Raw genomic sequence first — 21,788 nt, 5'->3', positions numbered from 1 at the left:
AGAGGTGGCTCCATTATATTTATACAACTGCTGGCACCCAGTGCAACTGTGGTTGTGTTCCAAGATTCCCCTAATTTCAATAGTACTGTGTGCCTTTTGAACTATCTATTCATTAGACCTTCCACCTACATATGGCAAAGGTGTCTTCTGGCTCTAACTGTCAGTTGATAGTATTTTGAGGAATTTTCCAGTTCAAAGCTCCAGATCTGAGAATGGTTCTGTGGCTGCTCACAGGCAACTTGGAATAGGTGCAGGCGTTGTCTAACTATAAAAAACACAGTCGTGATTTTAAAAGGTCATGAGTGAGAGAGGGCAGGAATGGCCCTGTAAGTTCATAGATTCTGGTTAGAAGCTGTTGTCAATGCCAGTATCAGAAACGAGAGAACTGCGAATACAGGAAAAAAATCCTAATCTTTGAAAGAAACAATAGATTTCAGTAAACTGAATTTGATATGGGCCTAGTTGTCACAGAATATTTTGTTGGAGACAGATCCATAAATCCAACACAAGTCCTGCTGGAACAGGTGTAAAGTCCATTTATGCAACTTTTTTGCAGGATCCAAACTGCAGCTTGCACAATCGTAAATGTTAATAGCAATCACAGAATTATGGTGTCTGATGTGCTTGGTTATGCTGTAGTTAGTGTAATTGAATTCATTATTTGATCATGCAATGTTTTTGTTGCTTTACGCTATAGTAATTCCTCTAATTAGTATTAGTAATTTAAGATTATAATGCATATAAATTACTCATTTCCCTATATATCTCTCTCTCTCACACTCTTTATTTAGTACTACAAAAATATTTTGGTACCTACCTGGACTGTTCTTGCTATCAAGACAGAAGCATTAAAACTTATAAGTAATGATCCAAGAATCATAGAATTAAAGAACTGTAGGACACAGACTAGCAGTAATCCAGAAATCTGAATGATATAGAGCCATGTAACCTGTAACAATAATGAGATTTTTATGCCTACAAAACTTTACAGTCATAGCTGCTTTTCTTTGACTATGTTTTATAATTTATTTCAACGTTTTTTACAAAAAATGTATCATCCTGCACTAAATCATTACACTTATAGCCATTACTATATCCTTTCTATATTTATGTCCTGGACTAGTTAGGTTAATATTTTATACCTATTTTATACCTAGGGAAGCCTGATGCTATAATAAAGCAGATAAGTTAAACAATTGCAGAGTGAGGAAAACATTAATTACTTAATATTTGGAAGATGGTTTGTATTTTCTTTAGTCAAAGAAGTGTTTCTGTAGCCTCTCTAATGTCTTTATGACTAAACAGTTTATGACTAAAGAGGCTCAGTGCAGTTCTGCAAACATCAGCTGATTTCTCTAACTTTTTTATAATAGTTTAGTGTAGTCCTTTTTGAGCTATGCTAAACTATCACAAATGTTCAACTGAATGCAAACACTAAAAACCAGCTGATTTTCTGATACAGTGGTACCGAAACATGAATTTTACCTGACACAAAGATCCTGAGTTCAGCCTTGTACTACAACAGTGGTGTAAGTCAGTATCAAATGGCCCAACAAAACTCCAACAGTTTTAAGTAGCACTTTTTGGAAAATTAATATTGAATAAGAGTGGTGCGGTAAGTCCATTTTAGTAGAATTCAGGATGAAGCTGGTGATTTGTCAACTTTTAAGGTAGCTGCTTAGTCACATTAACTGCTAACTTCAGCTTACATTTGCAGATATAATGAAGAGTTTCTAAACTCTTAAATAAACCACATTTATTTTGATATGCAGCCACCATACTAATTTTCAGTTAAATTAATACAATCACTAATATTCAAGTCTGCTTTGAATTTAAAATGAAATTAACATGAATTACTCTTCATCCTACTGTAACCTTCCTTAAAGTAACGTTAGAACCTTTTTCAACTAGTGTAAGCTTTTACAAGGGCTAAAATCATCTCGGTAGAATTTCACAGTGACATTAAATTCAAAGACAATGTTTTCATCTTCTACAGTACATTTCTATTTCCTAAGATTGACTGTAAATGATCCCTTATCTTCTTAGTAACACTTGTTTTACTTTTTGGCTCATTCAGTTCAGCAACATAGCAGCGACAATGTTTTTATCTTGTGGTGAATTTCAATGTATGAAAGATAACTGCTTCTCCTGAGCAATCTGGTGTATCTTCTTCCTTCTCTTTGTGGTACAGTGCCTACACCTAACTTTCAAACAAGGATGCACAATACTTGAGGCAAAATTCATACATTGTTATGAATTCAGCTTAGGCAAAGATTTCTTGTGCTACTTTTTTTTCTCCTGGCCACTTCCAGAGGACATGCTTAAGCTGTGGTATTAGATCGACTGTTATGATGGTGTTTAAAAGCAATCCCTTAATAGTGTCAAAACATAGCTGTGTCTAAACAAAACTAGACAAAAATTAAATTACAGAAGTGAATTACATAAAGTGTAATAAAATCAGCTGAAAAAAAAATCAGAAATGGTGTTGTTTTGATTATTCATTTTTACACTTGCAGTATATACACTGTCATTACTTAAAAGCACAAAGCAGCACAGTGTATAATCCGTATTACTTTGGGTATCCAGGCCTCTAGTTAGGAAAATACCTCTAAAACTGTTAGCTTTATGATAGAAAAGAAAAAAAATTGGTTATTTCCAAACATAATCTTACCTTTGCTGTGGGAATCATGTCAAAGCAGTCCAGTATGAATAAGGCCAATGCTTGTATCAGCATCATAAACTGGTTAAATTGCCAAGTCAGGCTAAAGAGAAAAGTTGCTATAAATACAGCCGTAAGTGTCAATCTCTGGAAGGAGGGAATGAAGTTTTATTTAACTTTATAGTTTCCTTCATTAAAAAACAAAACAAATAAACAACCCTCCCCCCCCCAACCAAAACCCACCTTAATTTGGTTTTATTTTAAATCCATTTTTAAAACATTAATATGAGTTTTCTAACTGCAATAACTGCTTGGAGGATAATGAACATTTTTTTAGAGTTACAGGTTCTTGTATTTATGCTTGTATTTTACCATTGTAATACTACTTGCAAGAAAATGGAGAGATCTCAAATAGTTTCAGCCCATAGATTAACATGCAATACATGTTTTACTATGCTATAAATAGCAGTTACTTGATCAAATTGAGGAGTAATAACTTAAGAACTGTTTGTCAAAGAAACTGTACCACCAGTTTGCTTTTATTCTTGCAGATCAGGACAACCTCCTAAATTTGTAAAACAAATGAAATCAAAAGAAAATCTTTAATCCCTTGGTTTACAAGCTTTTCTCCCACCCACTTTGTGTTACTCTCATGTTTTCTTAAATACACAGTACTGTTGTCTTGTACTCTTTAGAGCTTACCTTTATTTTTTTTCAGTGCTAGGCATATGTATTGCTTTGTATTTCAACCACATCTAAATTAACAAAAGGCTCATCTGATTAATGTTTTCAGTGTTATAAGTTATTTTTGTGTGTGTATATGTCCACTGCTATAAATGCTTATTAAGTATTTTGTCCTAAGTTTTACAGACAGTTTTCTGATACTACTTTTACTGTGTCATACTTGTTAGAAATACTCACTTCTTGAACAGGCTGTAAATGAGTTCTGAGCAGGTACGTGATGGCTGCTATCTGAACAGCAAAGAATGGTAGTGCCCAGTTCTCTCTTAAAGGAATGGTGAATTCTACTCTTGTAGTATCTATTCTGTACAAAACAAACAGAGTTTCATAAATTTAAAACAAATAAAACACCAACTTGGTGACAGAGAGGTTGCAATGACAGGCATCTTTGTGGTATTTTAACTACTTATTGATAAAAATTGAGGCGCTACACTCTAGTTCCTTCAACATGCCTGGCTCTGAAAAAACATTATGAAGGTTCTGCAAGTCATGCATTGTTTCTGCACCTCAAATGTTGTACTTCAGCTGCACTTACTGTTAAAAAACTTATACTATGGATTAAATCTTACTTATGAAGTACAGCTTGGGTAATTTAAAAATGAACAAACCAACCCCAAAACAAAAGCACTCCCAAAATCCAGCATGTGGAGTTTTCACACCACAGGTAATTTTACTTCATTTTTTTGGTTTGCAAAAAGCACATATAAGAATAAATAGGTATCAATTTCTTCACTGTCATCCCAGTGCATTGAATTTGAATACCGCTAAACCGGTTAGGAACTTCTAGTTATTTTTTGAATGCTCTAACATAAAAAGTATGTGATGGAAGTTAGTAAAAGTTCCCCAAAGGGCAGTCATTTACAAAACCTGAATTAAAAGTTAAAAACAAAAAAAAATTCCCTTTTTTCTTGTCTAGAGAAAATGTTTGCTAAAAAGGAAAGTAAGCAACACATCTGAGACATGCTTAGCTGGATTAAAAAAGGTCTAAAATGGAGTTACTCGGTAGCTTCAGATGTACTTCATCTGGACAGAAAGTCTTTATTCAAATCAACTCCATGTACTTATTCTATTTGCATAAAGGATAAGAAGCTTCCATTGTTCATGAATTACGAGAAAGATGGACAAAACAAATCTGCTCCAAATATTCTGTAAATGGAAAAGGTGACCTCATAAAATAACATGTGAACTACTGCACACTGCATATATTTTTTATTACTTTCATCTTTGGAGAAAGAAACATTTTACCACTATATACCTATAATTATTCTGCAATGGACATGCCTGCAGATAAACTTTTTTTACAGCTGCTGATTAACATATCAAAGTTTTGACAGAACTGACACTGTACTTTTATTTTTTTGATTAATTTACAGGTAACAGTCTATGTCACCATTCTTAGCTTCATGCCAGCAGCTTACTGCTAGCCTAAAGCCAGTTCTTCAGTTTTTCTCTCCAAATTGAGAATTCTTCAAGTGATAAAGCACTAGAACAGCTCAATTACCATCTTTTTTCCTCTGAGTCTTAGTGCAGGAGATGTCTACAGGAATAAGGGAACAGAGAAGCTGAGCTTCGGATGATCTTAAGTTGAAGGAATCCCTGGAGGTTGGGTGTGGGGCAGTGAGGAGAGACCTGAAGGGCATATATGCAGGTGTCTTTAACACCTAAGGAATCCCAGGCTGGAGAAGACAGGGTACATCATCTGGAGATCCAGACACATCTGAAAGATGTAGTCCACTTTCAGAGACCAATTTAAGCCAAAATTTTCTACTCAAACTTCTTGAAACTTTAAAATCCTAGTCTGCAATGTCAGCTCATTTCTGATTATTTTCTAATTATTTTGTGTTATTTAAACATTTTTTTTCCATTTTCTGACTAATCTGGAGAGAGGCCTTATAGTTTCATTTTTTTGTCCAACTAATCATGCATTTGAAGGTTTAATGCCTTACCTTTGAAATGAGGTAGTTTTAGAAAGATCTAATGTTTAGTCTCACTTACCTGTTTGTAATATACCAGCAAGCTGCCAACAACCCTGAAAGCCACGTTCCACTAAGAAGCCAGCTTGTTACATACAGAGCAATGACATAAACTGCCTGAAGTCCAAACAAAGTGTAGATATAAAAATAAACAGGCTCTAGGTATTGCTGTAAAACACAAGAATACTGATGTTGACATAAAACTCTCACGGGGGGGACTATACTTAATATGAATTAGGTTTTGTTTTTACAAATTAAAAAGGTATCAGAAATATTTCTAATTAGAAAATAGCTAAAAAGGGGAGCTATGATTCACTGCGCAATCTTCATAATGCACTTACAATCTAAAGCCATAAATAAATGCCTACCTGAATTGGAAGAATCCTATACAGAATGCTGAGAAACACCTCCTGGTAAACATTCATTCTTTCAAGTATGTTAATTGTCCTCACAGATTCAGTTTTATTGTCATATACTAAACCATGTAAACCTTAACGATAAAGAGAAATTGAAATAGGAGATTGTCATTTTCCCCCTCCGTCTTCATTTGAACAGTGAATAACTTTTTCAAAGGTATTTTAGGATCTCTCATCAAAAGCTGCAAACTTTGAGTCAAGGATTCAGATCACATTACCTCTGAATCAACGTGACCTTCTGAGGTTTTCAGTTTCCCTGCTTTGAATGCGACTCAGAGTGCTAATTCAAATACTATATATTTAGTGATGTATAAAACATTTATTTTTACACTTACATTCCTAGCATAGAATCTGTGGTACATACTGGATCTTGAGAATCATTCTTGTCACTACTTTGAACACAGGTGATGTTAATATTGACAAATGTGTAGTATAAGCAAAATTGCTAGGGAGCAACAGTTAAGTATCTAGAAAATACGAGACTGTCACAAAAACCCTCTTCATCATATATAACCTCCAAGGAAGCTGCTCATTGTGTCACTTACTGTCCAGGCATACAGCAAAAAAATTGCTCCTTCCCTCAAATAGCACATAATTCAAATTAAACAAGAGAAGAATAAAAATTACAGTAATATACTGAATAAACCAGCAAGGCTGAAACCTCAACAGATATGAAAGTTGTCCCTCAAAGTGATTGCCTTCATTAGAATGTGAAGGTGTGGCACAGAAATCAATGTATCATTGTGAAATTTACTATGTCCATAACTTAGTGGCTCCCTGGTGTATGAACAGAATAAGTCTGTCTGTAGTACAATTGTTACACTATCTTTCACAGTTATGGTATTCCTTGTTCTCAACTATATTTGAAAAAATATTAGTCAGCTGACAACATGAAGTAAAACTTACTTTACAGTTTACAATACCTTGCTGGATGGAAGCAGCCTGAATCATCTGTTTGTAGTAGGAATAATAAAGTCCACATTCTGTTCTGAATGAAATTTCTCTTTCAACTTCCTGCAAGTGAAATTTCAATAGTAAATTCACTTTCCATTTGCTTTTCACAGTCATATGAAGCTGCCTTCAACTCAAATTCTTGCTGCACCAGCAAAATTGACCTATACAGTGGCTTGAGTCTTTGGGTTTGTGCATTCTATGCAACTTAGTTCAAGTAATGGTAAAATGCACAGACAAATTAGGGTGTGAAGCAAATGGCTGAGGTGTCAATGCCTGTGTTAACTGCAGAAATGTATATGCCTTTTGTAATTCTGATATGCTATTCAGAAACATTTTGGATCTTTTACTATTTTTTGTAATATTCAATGTTGATATAGGTGCAGTGGCCAACAGCTGGACTTTAAAACTGCATATGCTTGCTCCATGCATTTAACCTTTTCTTCCATATGTAGACATCCCATAGTTTTCCGTGGCTTTGCCACCTTAAGGCTCAATTAATGCAGTGTGCTATACTTGGTACTGCACCATAATGCCACTCCGAGATTTCAGCTGGCAGGGTATGATGCTGCTTCCCACTTGTTAAATGCTGTTTCTTGCAGGAAGCCAGCTGTTCATCACTCTCAAATTATAGGTTAAAGGAAAAGGAATTCTTTACTTATTTTTAGTTGTAGGTAACGTTATTATTTTTAATTTTAAAATGTTCAAATTATTTAAACTAGGTACACTTCAAACTATGCCTCTTTCTTGGCTGATATTGCAGCAGGTGGAGTCTAGCGAGATAGGAAAAGCTCTCCTAGAGAAAACTGCTTTCAGTGCAGGATCTTTGCTTTGGAATTCACCTCCTTTTGGTAACTCTTAGTTGTGAAGACCTAATGAAATGTAACAAATTCAGAGCTTTGGGTGACCACATTTAAACAAAATAAGACTGCACGAACAACCAATCTGAAAAGAAATAATAGGCATCTTACACAAAATTGTTTTATTATTAGTGATCTTTTTAGCAGTTTATATAAAAACATCCCAGCAAATATCTCTTATAAGCAGTAAGTTAGAAAATGTTTATATCCAGATTTGAAAATCCAATGAGATTCCTGTATGTGGTGTAAGCAAGGCATAAAGAAATTTCTGAAGATAATCTTATTAATCCAGCTTTCTTTACAAAAGAACATTACTGAAATAACAGAATGTTACTGTTTTCTGAGATTTTTATGAATTCCATTCTGGTTAATGCAACCTTGCATAGAATCCCAAGACTTTCATCTTTCTTATACAGTCCCATCTCTTTTGCTGGAACAGAATCAATACTATTTCAGAGCTAACATAAAGCTAGATAAAAAAATCATGTTCCTCCCTCCTCTACTGCCCAGTATAGAATCTTAACTCAAAACATGTGTTTTATTGAAGTCAACTGTTGACAAACTAAACCAATATTAGTTCTGGTCTGAGAAAAATCAACAGATAAAAACGCATCTGATTCAATGTAAGTTCACAATTAAACTCTCCAGCTGCTCCACGACATACAAATCATTATAATACCAGGAGAAGAAACTGACATTGGCACTAAATACTAAAAGCCACACACTTAGCAAGATGAGAATGCTGAATTTTGAACGAGCTCTAGTTTCAAATTCATCACTGCTGAAAAGTTTTCTAATACCAAAAAGTGGCTGATTCTAAGTGCTCATAAAAAAAAAAAAGAAGGAATGTTAACATTTGGAATTTATTAAGGGGGAGAGAGTAGTCACAGAGGGGGATCTAATTAGCAAAAATGCATTCAAACATGATTAATTTGTAATCCTGGCACCAGCTGTATTCAACCAAATGCTATACTTTATGAGACAAACACTAGTGAGTTTTACATCTGTTTCATGCTAAGATAACATCTGTTTTATTCACTCACAATAGTTTTCCAATTCTACAGCAATTTATACTTTTCCTAGTATTCCATGTCAATAAAAACATACAGACTTCTGGGTAAGCATTATAAGAGCACATGTTTATCTTCCTGTATATTCACTTTGTGAGTGTTTAACAAAGAAATTACCACTGTTCCAAGGGAAAAAAAAAAGAACACTATCCTCCAATATACCTATAGAATTGCATATGATTTCAATTTATGCAACTGTATCCTAATAATATTAAGCATTAAAAACAAAATATAAAGGACTTTTCCTCTCAAGGGCAGTGCAAAATTCTAGAGCTTACGTTTCCTCACACTCCTTATCCAAGTCATTCAGAATACTGAGCAAGCAGCCAAAGCCTGAGTTGAATTTTTCTATAAGTAAAGAGCATAAGCAAAGCTCCAATTAGTTTTCTTTTTTGACAAAGCTAAAGCACAATTTGTGTAATTGAAAATATTTTTAGTTGTTCAATTTAAGATCAGAAAGATTCGAAAATCTTCTCAATGCAGAAACTCAATACAGCCAGCTGCTATCAGTGTTCCTGGTTGCAAATCATGCCTTCAGCAAACGTATTTAATCCTTCTACATGGTCTCTTGGCTGGTTAACCTCATGCCTATCTGTTAGAATGCCTTGGTTCCTACTCAGATCAGACTTTTGATCCAGAGTAAAAGTACCCATAACCACTCAACAGGTACTTCTTTGTAAAAGTACCACCAAAGTACTGGACTGTCCTCCTCTTTATGGCTTATGCATTCATTTTGTAGAGTTCTAATTAGCTGGCTACCCGTTTCCCCACTTTTTTTCATCTTTATTTTAGATTCAGAATGTAAAAAGGGAAAATATAAGCACTTCAGAGGAGGAATCCCAGGATTCTTATCCTGCATGTCTGAGAGATTTAAAAGTTGGTATTTTTATTCCTGACTTCTTGCAAGCAGCAATTTTACTAAAGGAAATTTCAATAATAGTAGTCTAAATGCTTACTCGGAAGGAATGAAGAATAAATGAAAGCTCTGAAGTTTACCTGTTTGTGTTACAGTATTAATTTGCTATGTGGCCTTGGTTCATCCCTGTTTAAGGTTTCTTCACAGTTTGTATTTGAACAAGCAATACAACAGGGGACAGGAGAGGTGATGCAATTCTCCCCCCGCCCCCTGCATTTTGTTATTTTCATAGTAGATCCTGTTCCTAGAAGATACTATACTTGAGGAGCAGTCACTAAACTGCTATTGAAAATTACTGAAAATAGACTAGCCACGTTATATGTGTCATGCCAGAAAGTTTTCAGAAAACTGAGAAAGGATTTTTGGCTAAGAAATCTGTTTTGGCCTTCACCATCATAAACGGGAATCTTTTTATGCTTTAATGCACAAGGTTGTTTTAATGCACAAGAAGATATTCAAACTTTTTTCTTCAAAACTGTTTGGTCAAGGTAAGGGATTATAACCTTCTGTGATCCCTGCTGGAAGTGTACACAAACATAGCTTCTGACTATGTGACATGGTACTCTGCATTATCTTTTTTTTTTGTAGTTCTTTCAGGAGGCCTTGGGATAAAAAAAGAGTACTGATCATGTACCTCTTTCATAGCATAAACTGCTCCTCGAGATCTGTGTTTTCAGTTTTTCTGACAAGGAAACAATATTACATCTTTCTCCAATGACCATGGCAAATTTATAATAGCAGGCATATTTATTAGCAAATAAGAACAAGATTCACACATACCACAGCAGCTGAAATCAATGCACTGTTGAAAGCCATATTCAAAATAGAACAAAATGATATAACAACCACAGAACAGTTTTTCTAGTTGGGTGAACCATTGCTGGAAGACACCCAAAACTGAACTGGCTTTCTATGAATTGCAATTGAAATTACAGAAAGACAATCACTACAAGCGTACGTGCAAGTTGTGACTTCAATTACTTAGAAGTTAAGAATCATGACTTTGCATAATGAACTCTTTTTACTTCCAATTGTTAGGGTTGAATACAATTGGCAAACTGCACAATTTTGTACCTAAGCAATCATGACGTTCACACATCAATGGGGTCTTCAGAAAAAGAATTCCACCTTTTGTACCTAAATGGTATATTTGAAAACCTCTGCTTAGTTTAGTGCAAAAGTGTCAGAGACACAGTGCAGACCTCCTTCTACTGATGTACAAAGAGATGAGTACCTTCACATCGCAGAAAAAAATGACAAAACAAGTCTCCCATTATGTCTCACTATATTAATTTAGTAGCCATGCATACCCTTTTGTGTATGAATTCTTATCATCTGACTAATTGTAGTGTATTGGAAGAAAGGAAAAAAGTTCAGGGGGATAGTATGTTGTTAAATAATTTTTATATAGAGTTCAGTAACAAAAAATCCACACATTTGCACTGTTTACAGGCAATCCAGAGTAACTGAAGTTACTAATTTAAAATGTGTGGAAATATAACTGATTTAGAACTTATTTTCTTTTCCATGTTTCAGAGCAGTGGTGATGCACTACTATGTTGCACAGACATGAGGGTTAATGAAGCACTGAATGTGTATTAGTATTGCTTCCATTTCTTCTAAATGTAATGTTTAATAAAAATAAAATAAAACAAAATAACCTCTGCACTTCATTAAGCAAGGTATGCAATAATTGTGTGCCAAGGATTAGACTACAGTCCTCCCTTCTGAGAATTAGGGCTGGGGTATGCATTAAAATAAAACTTACTCTTTCAAAATTTTTAGAAAATTCAGTTAATATATGCAAAAATATATGCTTTGGCCAAACTTATAAAATGTTAGAGAAAAAAGCAAATTTTCCATTTATTTTCAACATAACTTTTGAGGATCTCAGATTGTTCCATAGCGTATTTTATTCTTGTCTTTTATTAGTATATGGTATGTGCTGTAATTATAAGATTAGCCAATTCAGAAATGCTGGAAAACATGTACATACATCTAGAGATACTACAATGTCCACTCATTCATACCGGCAGAGAGATATCTATATACTGTTTTACAGATGTTACGGTGAGCCTTCCTGTCTCAGCTTCACAGGAAATTTCACAGGCTCTTCATATGCAGTCTTCTCTTCCTGTACTACTCACAAAACAGTATTTTGTTTAAACTTTCTCTCATCGACATATATTTGAATGTATTCTTTCTCTGCTTAGTTAAGAGAAAGTGTATGAAAATATACAGTTTAGATTTCTTATCTTGCTAGTCTCACTTACGGCTGCAAAATGCTCCGATATGGATACTGGCAAGAAAACAAGTCTAGACTATATTTAAGTTAACAGTAAAACCTTAGAAAGCTTTGTGTTAATCAAAGTGAAAGCACAGTCAGAATCTGACTTGGCAGACAATTGCAGAAAATTTGATCAGACTTGACTCATCCCCAACCTTCTTTGCATTTGCAAATAAACTGCAGGGGTTACTACCTGTTCGGTCTCAAGCTGTAATAAATAATTTGGGAACAAATCTTTAAAAGTACCTTTGAATCTTGCTTGGGACCTAAGTGTTTACAAAATAAATTGCATTTGTCTGATCAATCAAGTTAGAGCTATAGCCTTCTATTTGGCAAGATATGCTTAGAAACAATATTAAGTTGAGAGTGTGTACATGCAAAACACAAACAGTATACACTCACTGAACATATATCTCCAAAAAGCAGGAGTATGTATGAAGCCTGATCACTTTTGGCTCTGTGTTACAACTGGTTATTTTATCTCTAATAATATGGGAAATCTCATTAACGCTTTCCCTGTGGTTATCAGTTTAAAATTAGCACTGTAGCCACATGCATTATCTGGTGGAGTTCACATCTTACTGAAGAAGGTATAATGTGAGATGAGAGAATATCTGCTTCTCTTTCTCCTTTAACCTGCTGGTAGATGAACTTAAAGCTTTTTAGAATCTTTCCATCAAATTGGCTGAAATTGCTCATGTTCCAATGTTACCAGTTATATCAACTCCATAGGATGAAATGAGAACTACAGAGACAACAGAATCCAGACTAAAAATATCTAGAGGGTTTTATTTCAGTTTTGATAGCTAATGGTATTCTAGTGTACTTAAAATCAAAACAATAATTATCAAATAAAATGAGCATTTCATCCATTGGGGGGCAACTTAATTTCAACTACAGACTTGCTTCTCTCAGTGAATTTTGTGTCCCTCTGTATCAGTTCAACAGAATAAAAATGCTGTACCCATTACGTTCATACGTTGCCACAAGTCCATGCCTGTTTGTACTTCAAAATATACAATACCAGTGAAATTAATCAATACTTGCTTTTGGAAAGAAAAGGCAAACCTAAGGTGTACCTTCAATATATATACAAGCTACCTATATATTCAAAGAAAGATGAGAGTGGGTACAAAACAGTATTATATGTATAATACAACAGCAATTGTTTCAGTAAGTGTGAACTATTTTTATTATGGGAATATAAATGTTTCTGGGACAGCAAAAGTGCATAGTATAGGAAAGACACACTGCAATGCAAGTACTCCAATTAAATATACGTACTCTTTGAATAACATAATACATAGACCTAACAGAGTGAATTTTAGGCATCTAAAAGGAAAATTACTCACCTGTTTCTTTTCTCTGGTTAAATTTAGATATGTGTACAGCTGCATTATTTTCCCATGCAATGATTCTAGGAAAAAACTAGTCAGTCCTGGATCTTGGGAATGGTTGGTTTTACATGGGTGAATGTCTGAAATACGTTTTGAGGTTTGCACATTTAGGATAACACTATATGAAATTAGTATTGAATAGTAAGAGACTGTGCCTAAACTGTATTACAATTATCACCGTATAAATACAACTAAAGAACTGTGTGCCAGGATTTTGCATATTGTTTATTTTACCTGGGTTTTGTTTGTTTTTGGATTGCTTTGGATAAAAGAAAGATTATTATAGAGCAACATAGAGTGGATTGGAAGAATCATAGCTACACTGAGGCAGGAGCTGTGTAGCAATGTTTTTGGAGAAAAATTGGGGAAAGGTATTTATAGAAATGATCAAGTATTTAAAAAGTGGTGGGAAGGGAAGCACAGCTTTTTTTAAATTAAATTTTAAAAAAATGAAATATTCTATGTTTTTGAGCAAGTTGCAAGACCAATATATAAATAAATGAAATTTCAACTAACACTCATATTAATGCTCTATGAAAGCACTGATGAAACTATGAAAATGACTGTTACCTTAATATTGGAAAACCACAGGTCATTTTCATGCAGTGTAGCAACATAAACAGAAGTAAGAAGTCCAAGAGAGATGGCAACAATTCCACCAACAGTTATCCAGAGTATGTTCCACAGTTTTCCACCTGTATGGTCTTGGAAGAAAAATATTTCACTCTAATTGTGAAACACATAATTCAACTTAAAGGAATTTTGGAAACTCATTTACATATTGCCTGTGCTAGTACAGTTTACATTCTGTAGGTAACAGGACACTTGGTTTTAAGAGGTCTTTATGGAGATGTGTTTTTTGTTTTCTCATATAGCAAACTCAGAGTATTTTATTTATATACAAAGTGAAATAAGGTGTGCCTTAATTGGTAAAATGTAGTTATAGTTTAAGAACACTATGATCCTACACAAATCTAGATAAATACCATATCTGTTTTGTAAATCTAAATTGGAATACACTTCAGGGCATCTTTTTTAATTAAGGCAATACAGGATGACTATTAGATCACAAAGTAAGAAATTAAAATCTTCAAATGTCTTAAAACAGCTGCCTGTTTTTGAGGGGTTTTCTTGTTTTTTGTAAAAAACAACACTGAAGGTTCAGAAGTCTCACTAAATACCCACAAAAAGACTGAACAGCAGCCAAATCAGCCTTTGATAATGGTGTCATGCTTTGAATTGCAGATGACATCCTGCTGACATCAGAATAAGATTATAGATGGAATGATGGGAAAGAAAGGTTGCGTTTCTAGGTAGCTCGATCAATTTATTGTACACTTATGTTCCTGGGGTTTTTTTAGGGTTGGGTTTTTTTAATGTTGATGTAAGGCTTAATATGGATCTTAGTGATCTGGAATTATATCTTTGAAATGGCTATGTCATACTGTGCGTGACATCTACATAATGGATACCAAATATGCAATTCAACAGAAGTGAGGGCTGGGCTGGATGAGAACTATGACCACTTCCCCATTTTGTATTTAGCCTAAGCATACTTGTGTGGAAACAACAATATAACTTTCCTTTCATCTACCCACATTGCATATATAGAAACATTTGGAATTTAGATTGAAACATCTCTTAAAATAGCTTAATTAAAAAAACCAAAACCAAACTTTGCCAACTCGAAAGTTATAATTCTAAACAAAAACTTTGTCAGTATTTCATTACTTAAACAGATCCTTGAATTAAGACACTTAATGTCTCTCTTTTAAACTTACCTAGCTACTCTGTCCTACAGTCAAAAAGCAAGGGTTTGCAGTTAAATTCAGATTTCACGTGCAATCTGCTTATATTTAAGTACAACTCAAAGGGCTTCAAATTCTTTTATGTTACCAATTATTCAAACTGGGATTCATTTAAGAATCTACATAGGCATATGAAACCTGATGGTGTGTCACTGATAGTAAATTGAAAAAAAAAAATGTTCTCACCAATTTAAATTGGGATTTTAAAATAGAGGTGAGATTGACATGCAGTAATCTGCATGCCCTCTGTCTCATCCAATTAATTTTAATGATAGATACTCAAATATGAAAATGTATTTGGTACATACCTAGTTCTAACCTGTGCTTAGGATAGATACCAAAAGCTAAACACTACTAAAAAGCCATAATGTTATAATCCTTTTCATTACCCACCAGATAGAATTTTCCCATCAGGCTTCACATTCTTCTCCTCTGAAGGCTGATCTTCAGCCACTTCTGTGCCTTTTTCAACCCTTCTCTGTCTTATGGTTGTCATGATGTCAGTCACTTTAATTCATTATTCTTCAGTCTGACTCCTAAATGGACACATACAAGCAATGCATCTTCCTACCCAAACATTCACGTAATGCTGTATGAAATATCTGAAAACCAAACCATATTTTACTGCCATAAGAAACTTTGACTTACAGAACTACACTGTAGTTGAAGTGTATCTTACAAAAATGCAAGATTTTAAAAAATTTGTACAACTCGGAGTGCAAATTAAAGTACAGAAAACATTATATTAAATTTGTAAGGACTTAAGTTCACAATTTTAGATACTCTTGACCATGTTTTCAAAATTATTATTTTGACTGCTCTCACCTTTGGCCCTTGACTCAAAATGCACACCAGGCTCCACTTCTTTGAAAAAGTGTAAGCCCTTCAAAGAAAAATTAGTCCTTTTAGGGTATTTTAGCTGGACACCTAAAATAGAAAGCCAGTTGTTTAAATCTTGGCTTTCAGGAAATCCCAAAAAGGGGGCTATCTTATGATACAAAAATGATGCCAGAGCACATGCGCTATAAAAAAAAAAAAGACACACAGCGTTAAAAAAATCCTTGATGTTTTATACTATTAAAGCACCATAACATTTGAGAACATTACAAAAAAGACAAAAAGAAGAGCAGCTAGTCCTTCCCCTGTTAATTCCCAGGTGCTCTCTGCTCTGAGCATGGTCCATACATAAAACAGCTTCAACCTGCCATTCTACACTGGAAAAATCAATGATGTCCCATCCTGAATGCAAAAATCTGCTACCAGAGCGCAAACACTGGTATTTGTGTTACCACTGGTGTAACTGACTGGTAATGGTAATATTCTAAGAAATATGCCTCAACCACACAACCTTGTTGTTTTAAAGCTTTTGCAGTGGATTAGCTTCATCTCTTTCCCTCATGCCCGGGAAAACACGTGGAGGGAGCTATGTGAGCATGTATCTAAATTGTTTTTAAATAACTGGTTTGTAGAAAACTTGACAATTAATTAATATAGGCAAGATGGACATCACAACCATGCTCTCTCTTTGCACTGCCAGTCTCAGCCAGCTTTCCTCAACGCCTTATGCCGAAGGGAAGGGTTTTGCCCGGCACACGCGGGAAAGCCTCGACAGGGCGCCGGGAAGGGAACGTCCCGCCTCCGTTCCCACAGCTGCCCGAGGCCAGGTGAGGCGAGGCCTGGGGCAGCGGGGCGGGGGCAGGCCCTGCGGCTGCAGGCCGGGTCCGGGGGGCACGAAGGGGAGCCCGGGGCAAGGCCGTTGGTGGCGACGGGGCAGCGCGGCGGACAGGCGGGAGGGCGGCTGAGAGCGAGCGCGCCTGAGCCGCCGACGGTGAGAAGGAAGCGGCCCCGGGGGCTGGGCAAGGGCGGGAAGGGGAAGCGGGAGGGCCGGGCCTGGGGCTGCGGCTCCCCCGGCGGCCGAGGCGGGCCCCGCGGGGCACGGGCAGCTCCGCACAGCGCCGCCTTTCCGCCGCCGGCGGGGCGGATCACTGCGGCCTGCGCGGCCCGGCCCGGCGCGGCCTGCTTGGCGGCGGCTCGGCCGTCCGCCCGTCTCCTCCCCTTCCCCTCCGCATCCCCCCTGGCGGGGCCGATACCTGCCGGCGCTCCGAGGGCCGCGGGTCGCTGCACGGGAGCAGCAGCTTCTCCTACCGGCGCTGCCTGCGCGGAACCGCCCGGGCCCCGCCGCGAGGAGGGGAAGGGGCGGGGGCGGGGGCGGCGCGGCGCGGCGCGGCGCCTTTTGTTCGCCCGTCAGGCGGAGCGGAGGGGCTGCGGCAGCCGGAGCGCCGGGCTCGGCGGGGGGCTGGGACGCGCCGGTGGGCAGGCAGCCGCCGCCGGACGGGGGAGGCCCGCGCGGGGAGGAGCCGCGGGCTTTGGGGAGTGGGCGGGCTGAGGGCCGGGGCCGGGCTGCGGGTGGGGCGGCCTGTCCGCGCCTTGCGGCGGGGCTCGGGGCGGCACTTCCCTCCGCAGCGCTCGGCGGGCGCGTTCGGGTTCCTCTGCTGCTTTCGGGCTCTGCGAAAAAAAGTACGGCGGGGCAAGGTTGTCAGCGAAAGCAGAGACAGGCAAAATCGCCCCGGTCCCCGTCCCTCCCCACCCCGAAAGGGCTTTAAGTAGTTAAAATTTCAAAAGGCGGGCTTGCGGCGGGTGCCTGCCCGGGCTGCCCCCGCGCCGGGCTGTGAAAATCCAGTCAGCGAGGCTGGGGGCGGTGCTGCGCGGCTCGGGGCCGTAGGGCGGGATCTGCTGCTCCTGCGCGGAGTCGGCGTGCGCAGCGGCGGTCCGGCCGCCGCCCGAGGGGAGCGGGGCCTGCGCTGGGGCGCGGTGGCCGCGGGGCTGGCGACAGGCGCGAGAGATTCTTCTCTCAACTAGTGACGTAGAATTTGTTTTTAGTAGTGCTGTTTTTTTTTTTTTCCACCCATAGATGTAGTTCCAGATCTATGTGAAGTGATTTTTTAATTTAAATGAGAATGCTAAACAGTAGGGGTGTATTTTGCATTCAGTTCATTATAAGCTCCGTTGTATTTCTCGATGAACTGCAGCGTAAACATGCAAGGGGGGGAAAAGACCTTTATCTCTGTAGCAGAAAGATAACGCCAACACCAGACTTTTTTCCACTTAACAGGTACAACCTACCCTTGCAGTAATTCTTTTTGTAAATTTTATTTGCAGTGTCCTTAAAGATAGTTACCATAGAAAAAAAAGTCCCCTTAGAGCCTTTACCAACATGCCAACGCCCAGATCCTGTCACATTTCCCAATAATCCATACAAATTCTGTGGAACAGGGGGGATAGAGTTCACTTCTTCAGGACAATATTCAGTTGATTTTCCATCACCATTTTACAGTCCAGCAATACTTTTGGGTTTGGGTTTTTTTTTTTTTTTTGATTCCACAACTGTGGTTCATTGGCAAAGTCAGTATTTTGAGCAAAAAGAGGTATGAAATTCATAGAAAACATGCTCAGAGATGCCAAGAAAACTGTGTGACTAGTAATCACTCAGGTAATTCAGAGCTTTGAAGCCATTGACTTAGGACATTACAAATCAGGAAATTTTTCAGTATCTGTCTTTGCACACTTAATATGTTTTAGAAGTATTTTTTAGAACAAACAGAATGATTTTCTCTTACTTCCTCTGATTAAGCTCTCCAAATAGTTAAAATTTCTACTATAAGTCAATTTACAACAAACAGACTAGCCATACTTATTTTTTTTGAGCAATAAGGCAGGTGGTACATTTGTGGGGAATGCTTAAAGTAAGAATACAGAAACTGAAGAATTACAAGCTTTACAATGCACATTAGATTTACCTTATTTTTATCACTAATAGCATCACTGCCACATCATACATGTGTGTGTTAAAATGAACATATTGTATACAGATCATACAAGTGATTTTGCAGTGTAAATAAAGAAAAAAAATATCTTGACTGTGTGTACATTTTTGTGTAAAGCAGGTCAGATAAGGTACTTAAATTTCTAAGAAAAGGAATGCTGTGGAAGATGTTTCCTACAATGGAAATTCTGTTTATCCACTACCTGTAGAGAGGACAATGCAAAGTAAAATCTACACAGAACAAAAAGTTGCAGAAACAGCTTAGAAAACATCATCATTTAAGAGCTTTAGGAATCCAGTAATTATGCATGTTCAATAAATTTGGGACCACCAAAAACCTGTTCTCTGTAGAATCAAAACTTGGGTAGATGTTATCTTTAACTAAATGACAGGCTGTGTAGCGTGGTTGCCAACAGGCAGTAGTACTGAGAAGAGGGGGAGTTACAGTTGTCTTAATTCTACTGTATTTTATGACACTGCATATATGTAATATATATTTTATGTGATAAACAAGTTACTACGGTCAGTTAAGAAGTTTTCTGTTTTGTGGAAATGATTGCAGATTACCAGCAGTACAAATTCCACTGATGTTCCCGAACTACTAACACAATCCACGCTGTGAAATAGTGTTACTCGAACTGAAAACAGTTTGTGTAACAGAAAAGCATTAGACAGCCTTACATAGTGGTTAATGTATCTAAGAGTAAATGTTACCTTTAAGTCATTTTAGAATAACTAATCAGCTATAGCCATCACTTTGAAATATTAACACCTATTGTTCAAGTTTCAAATAGCAGAAGATTAGACAGTAGGGAAAAGAAAAAGATGCATTTCTTCCCAATTCTATATAATATTTTAACAAGTCATATTTCCTGTTGCACTAAGTGTTTGGGTACAGAACTAGAAAAAAATGGAGTGGGAGAAAAACCCTCTGCCCTGATCCTCTGTATGGAAGTACTCAGAACAGATGAATCTGATGCTGTTTTGCCTAATATTCTAGGGACAACAGCTGAAATACAGTAATAGCTGGAAAGTCTCACACTACGGCATTCTTTACTGCCTCTTTTTGCCAGGGACTAGAGCAATGTAAGGGTAAAAAGAAAAAATCCTATGTCATGAGGGAGCTACACCTGAGAGTTATTCAGCATATTCTCAATGAAACAATGCATTAGTTAGGCAACATGTCTGTTGATAATGAGATTTAATGTTTTAAGTTGTGAGTATACAGAAAAACTAAAGAACTTCTAGACTGATATTAATCTCTGAAAATTGTATTATAAAATTCAAATACATCAAACTGTAGCAAGCAATCAGTAATACTGTATTATTGTATTATTACTGTATTACTATTATAAATACTGTAACACTGGCTTTATACTTGCCAAAGCAGTGAAAGGATATTATTTATCAATATCCTTGTTGCTCATTGTGTTCCAACTAGATCGTATGGTAGCAAAGTCTTAATGTTAGTACCAAGTTTTCCATAATCCCAACAAACGCTAGTCAAACATCTACAAACCATAGTGTACAGGAAATGGTTGAATGAAACTTTAAATTCAATTTCTTTATACTATTCACATTTGTGTTTTCTCTTGGATTGTCACATTCAATACTGTAGAAAGAGCTACTGTGAACTAGAAACACAGGAGGACTCAAGTTCCGCCTAAGTAAATTTTGAGTCTAAACCTGCAATCTTTTTAGTTGCTGTTCAGCAGCCATCTGATGCACTGCAAGCATGTCAGATTTCTAGGTTATCTCTTTTTTCAACTTCTAAAGTTTGTCAGGTGCCTGAAGTTATGCTTTTGGGCAAAAGCAGCTTAGTTTTACCAATTCTGAGTTTTTTTACCTAGCTAATATTAAGTCAAGTCAGTATTAATGGTGTTTCACTTTGAGTGGCTCAGGGTGACAGCTCTTTTCCAAATATGCCTGGAAGGGACTGCAAAAAAAGAACAGTAGCATGGTACATTTACTTTTCTGCAATAATTCTGACCGTAATTCTTGCCAAAGATACAGGGCAGAGCGATTCGAATCCCACTGATGCGTGGCAGGGCTCTAACCCATTTTCTCCTAATTCCCAGGCATGTTACAATCGGCAAGCGTTAGGTGAGTGCAGCTCTGTCCCAACAAGCTGTGTGTCCAGTCCCATTTCTGCAAAAGCTGCAACATTCAGGAGCAAGCACAGCCCCCCTTCTGCTGGCAGCAGCAGCCCTGCTCCGGGTTGGCCAGCACTAGTGAGGAGGGAAGGTGTCTGATAAGACATGTGCTTCCCAGCAGAGAAGGTGTCCAGAAGGTGATACCAGTTGGATCACACACAACCAGGTTATTTATGGGGGAAGTAACTTCCGATGAGGCTTTTCTGCTTTATTAAGCTGAAGTGAGCAAGGTATTTTAGCCCAGTGAATAGGAGGATACCTGGATGCCACATCCTACTACAGGGACTTTTTTCCCAGGTTTTGCATTAGAAAAAATGTGAAAAAGCTGCACGACACAGCATTCTGTACCATTGCATCTAAACCCATTTGTGGTTCCAGCTTTTTTTACTTCAACGTATTTGGCCCAGGGCCATAATAGTAACAACAAAATGAAATAAGATAGCCTGTTTATGTAAATGTAAACCCTGAGAATACTAGCAATAGGTACCTCTGGCAGTATTCTCTCTTTTCTCTCCTTGGCCAGCAACAGCAACTGAGTTAGACTTGTTTTGTTTTGTTTTCTGAAAAAGATGGGAAGAAAAGCTCCAGCAACACCAAGAAAGATGCTGTGTATTTAAAATTAGGTTCAAGGTATGTTTTAGCTTATGTGATGGATAAGCAAGAGTCAATCACTTACCTGAAAAAAGCTGCATAGGGCTTTCACTCCATTTAAATTGGGGAAAAAATTCCCACTA

General features: G+C 37.4%; 1 protein-coding gene across 6 annotated transcripts in view; it reads right to left on the bottom strand.

Annotated features, from left to right (window-relative positions):
* Positions 1 to 17,512, bottom strand: part of DPY19L3 (dpy-19 like C-mannosyltransferase 3) — a 42,281-nt gene extending 24,769 nt beyond the window's left edge. For 2 of the 6 annotated variants that reach the window (XR_012776949.1, XM_075510736.1), the window contains exons 1-9: positions 17,169 to 17,508; positions 15,472 to 15,614; positions 13,841 to 13,974; positions 6,713 to 6,803; positions 5,742 to 5,863; positions 5,396 to 5,541; positions 3,581 to 3,704; positions 2,672 to 2,806; positions 818 to 949 (exon numbers count right to left, since the gene is read on the bottom strand). Coding sequence is in view for 5 of the 6 variants with exons in the window: in XM_075510736.1 (XP_075366851.1) it covers positions 818 to 949; positions 2,672 to 2,806; positions 3,581 to 3,704; positions 5,396 to 5,541; positions 5,742 to 5,863; positions 6,713 to 6,803; positions 13,841 to 13,974; positions 15,472 to 15,574 (987 nt within the window). In the remaining variant the exon portion in view is untranslated. Of the gene's footprint in view, positions 1 to 817; positions 950 to 2,671; positions 2,807 to 3,580; positions 3,705 to 5,395; positions 5,542 to 5,741; positions 5,864 to 6,695; positions 6,804 to 13,225; positions 13,351 to 13,840; positions 13,975 to 15,471; positions 15,615 to 17,168 lie in introns of those variants that run through there. The other 4 variants (XM_075510737.1, XM_075510738.1, XM_075510740.1 and 1 more) reach the window with 4 other exon arrangements.
* Positions 17,513 to 21,788: the final 4,276 nt, after the last annotated feature.

This window comes from Mycteria americana, chromosome 8 (genome assembly GCF_035582795.1).
Source record: "Mycteria americana isolate JAX WOST 10 ecotype Jacksonville Zoo and Gardens chromosome 8, USCA_MyAme_1.0, whole genome shotgun sequence".
NCBI classification, from domain to species: domain Eukaryota; kingdom Metazoa; phylum Chordata; class Aves; order Ciconiiformes; family Ciconiidae; genus Mycteria; species Mycteria americana.
The sequence above is the reverse complement of the archived record's forward strand: the minus strand, read 5'-3'. Positions and strand labels throughout refer to the sequence as shown.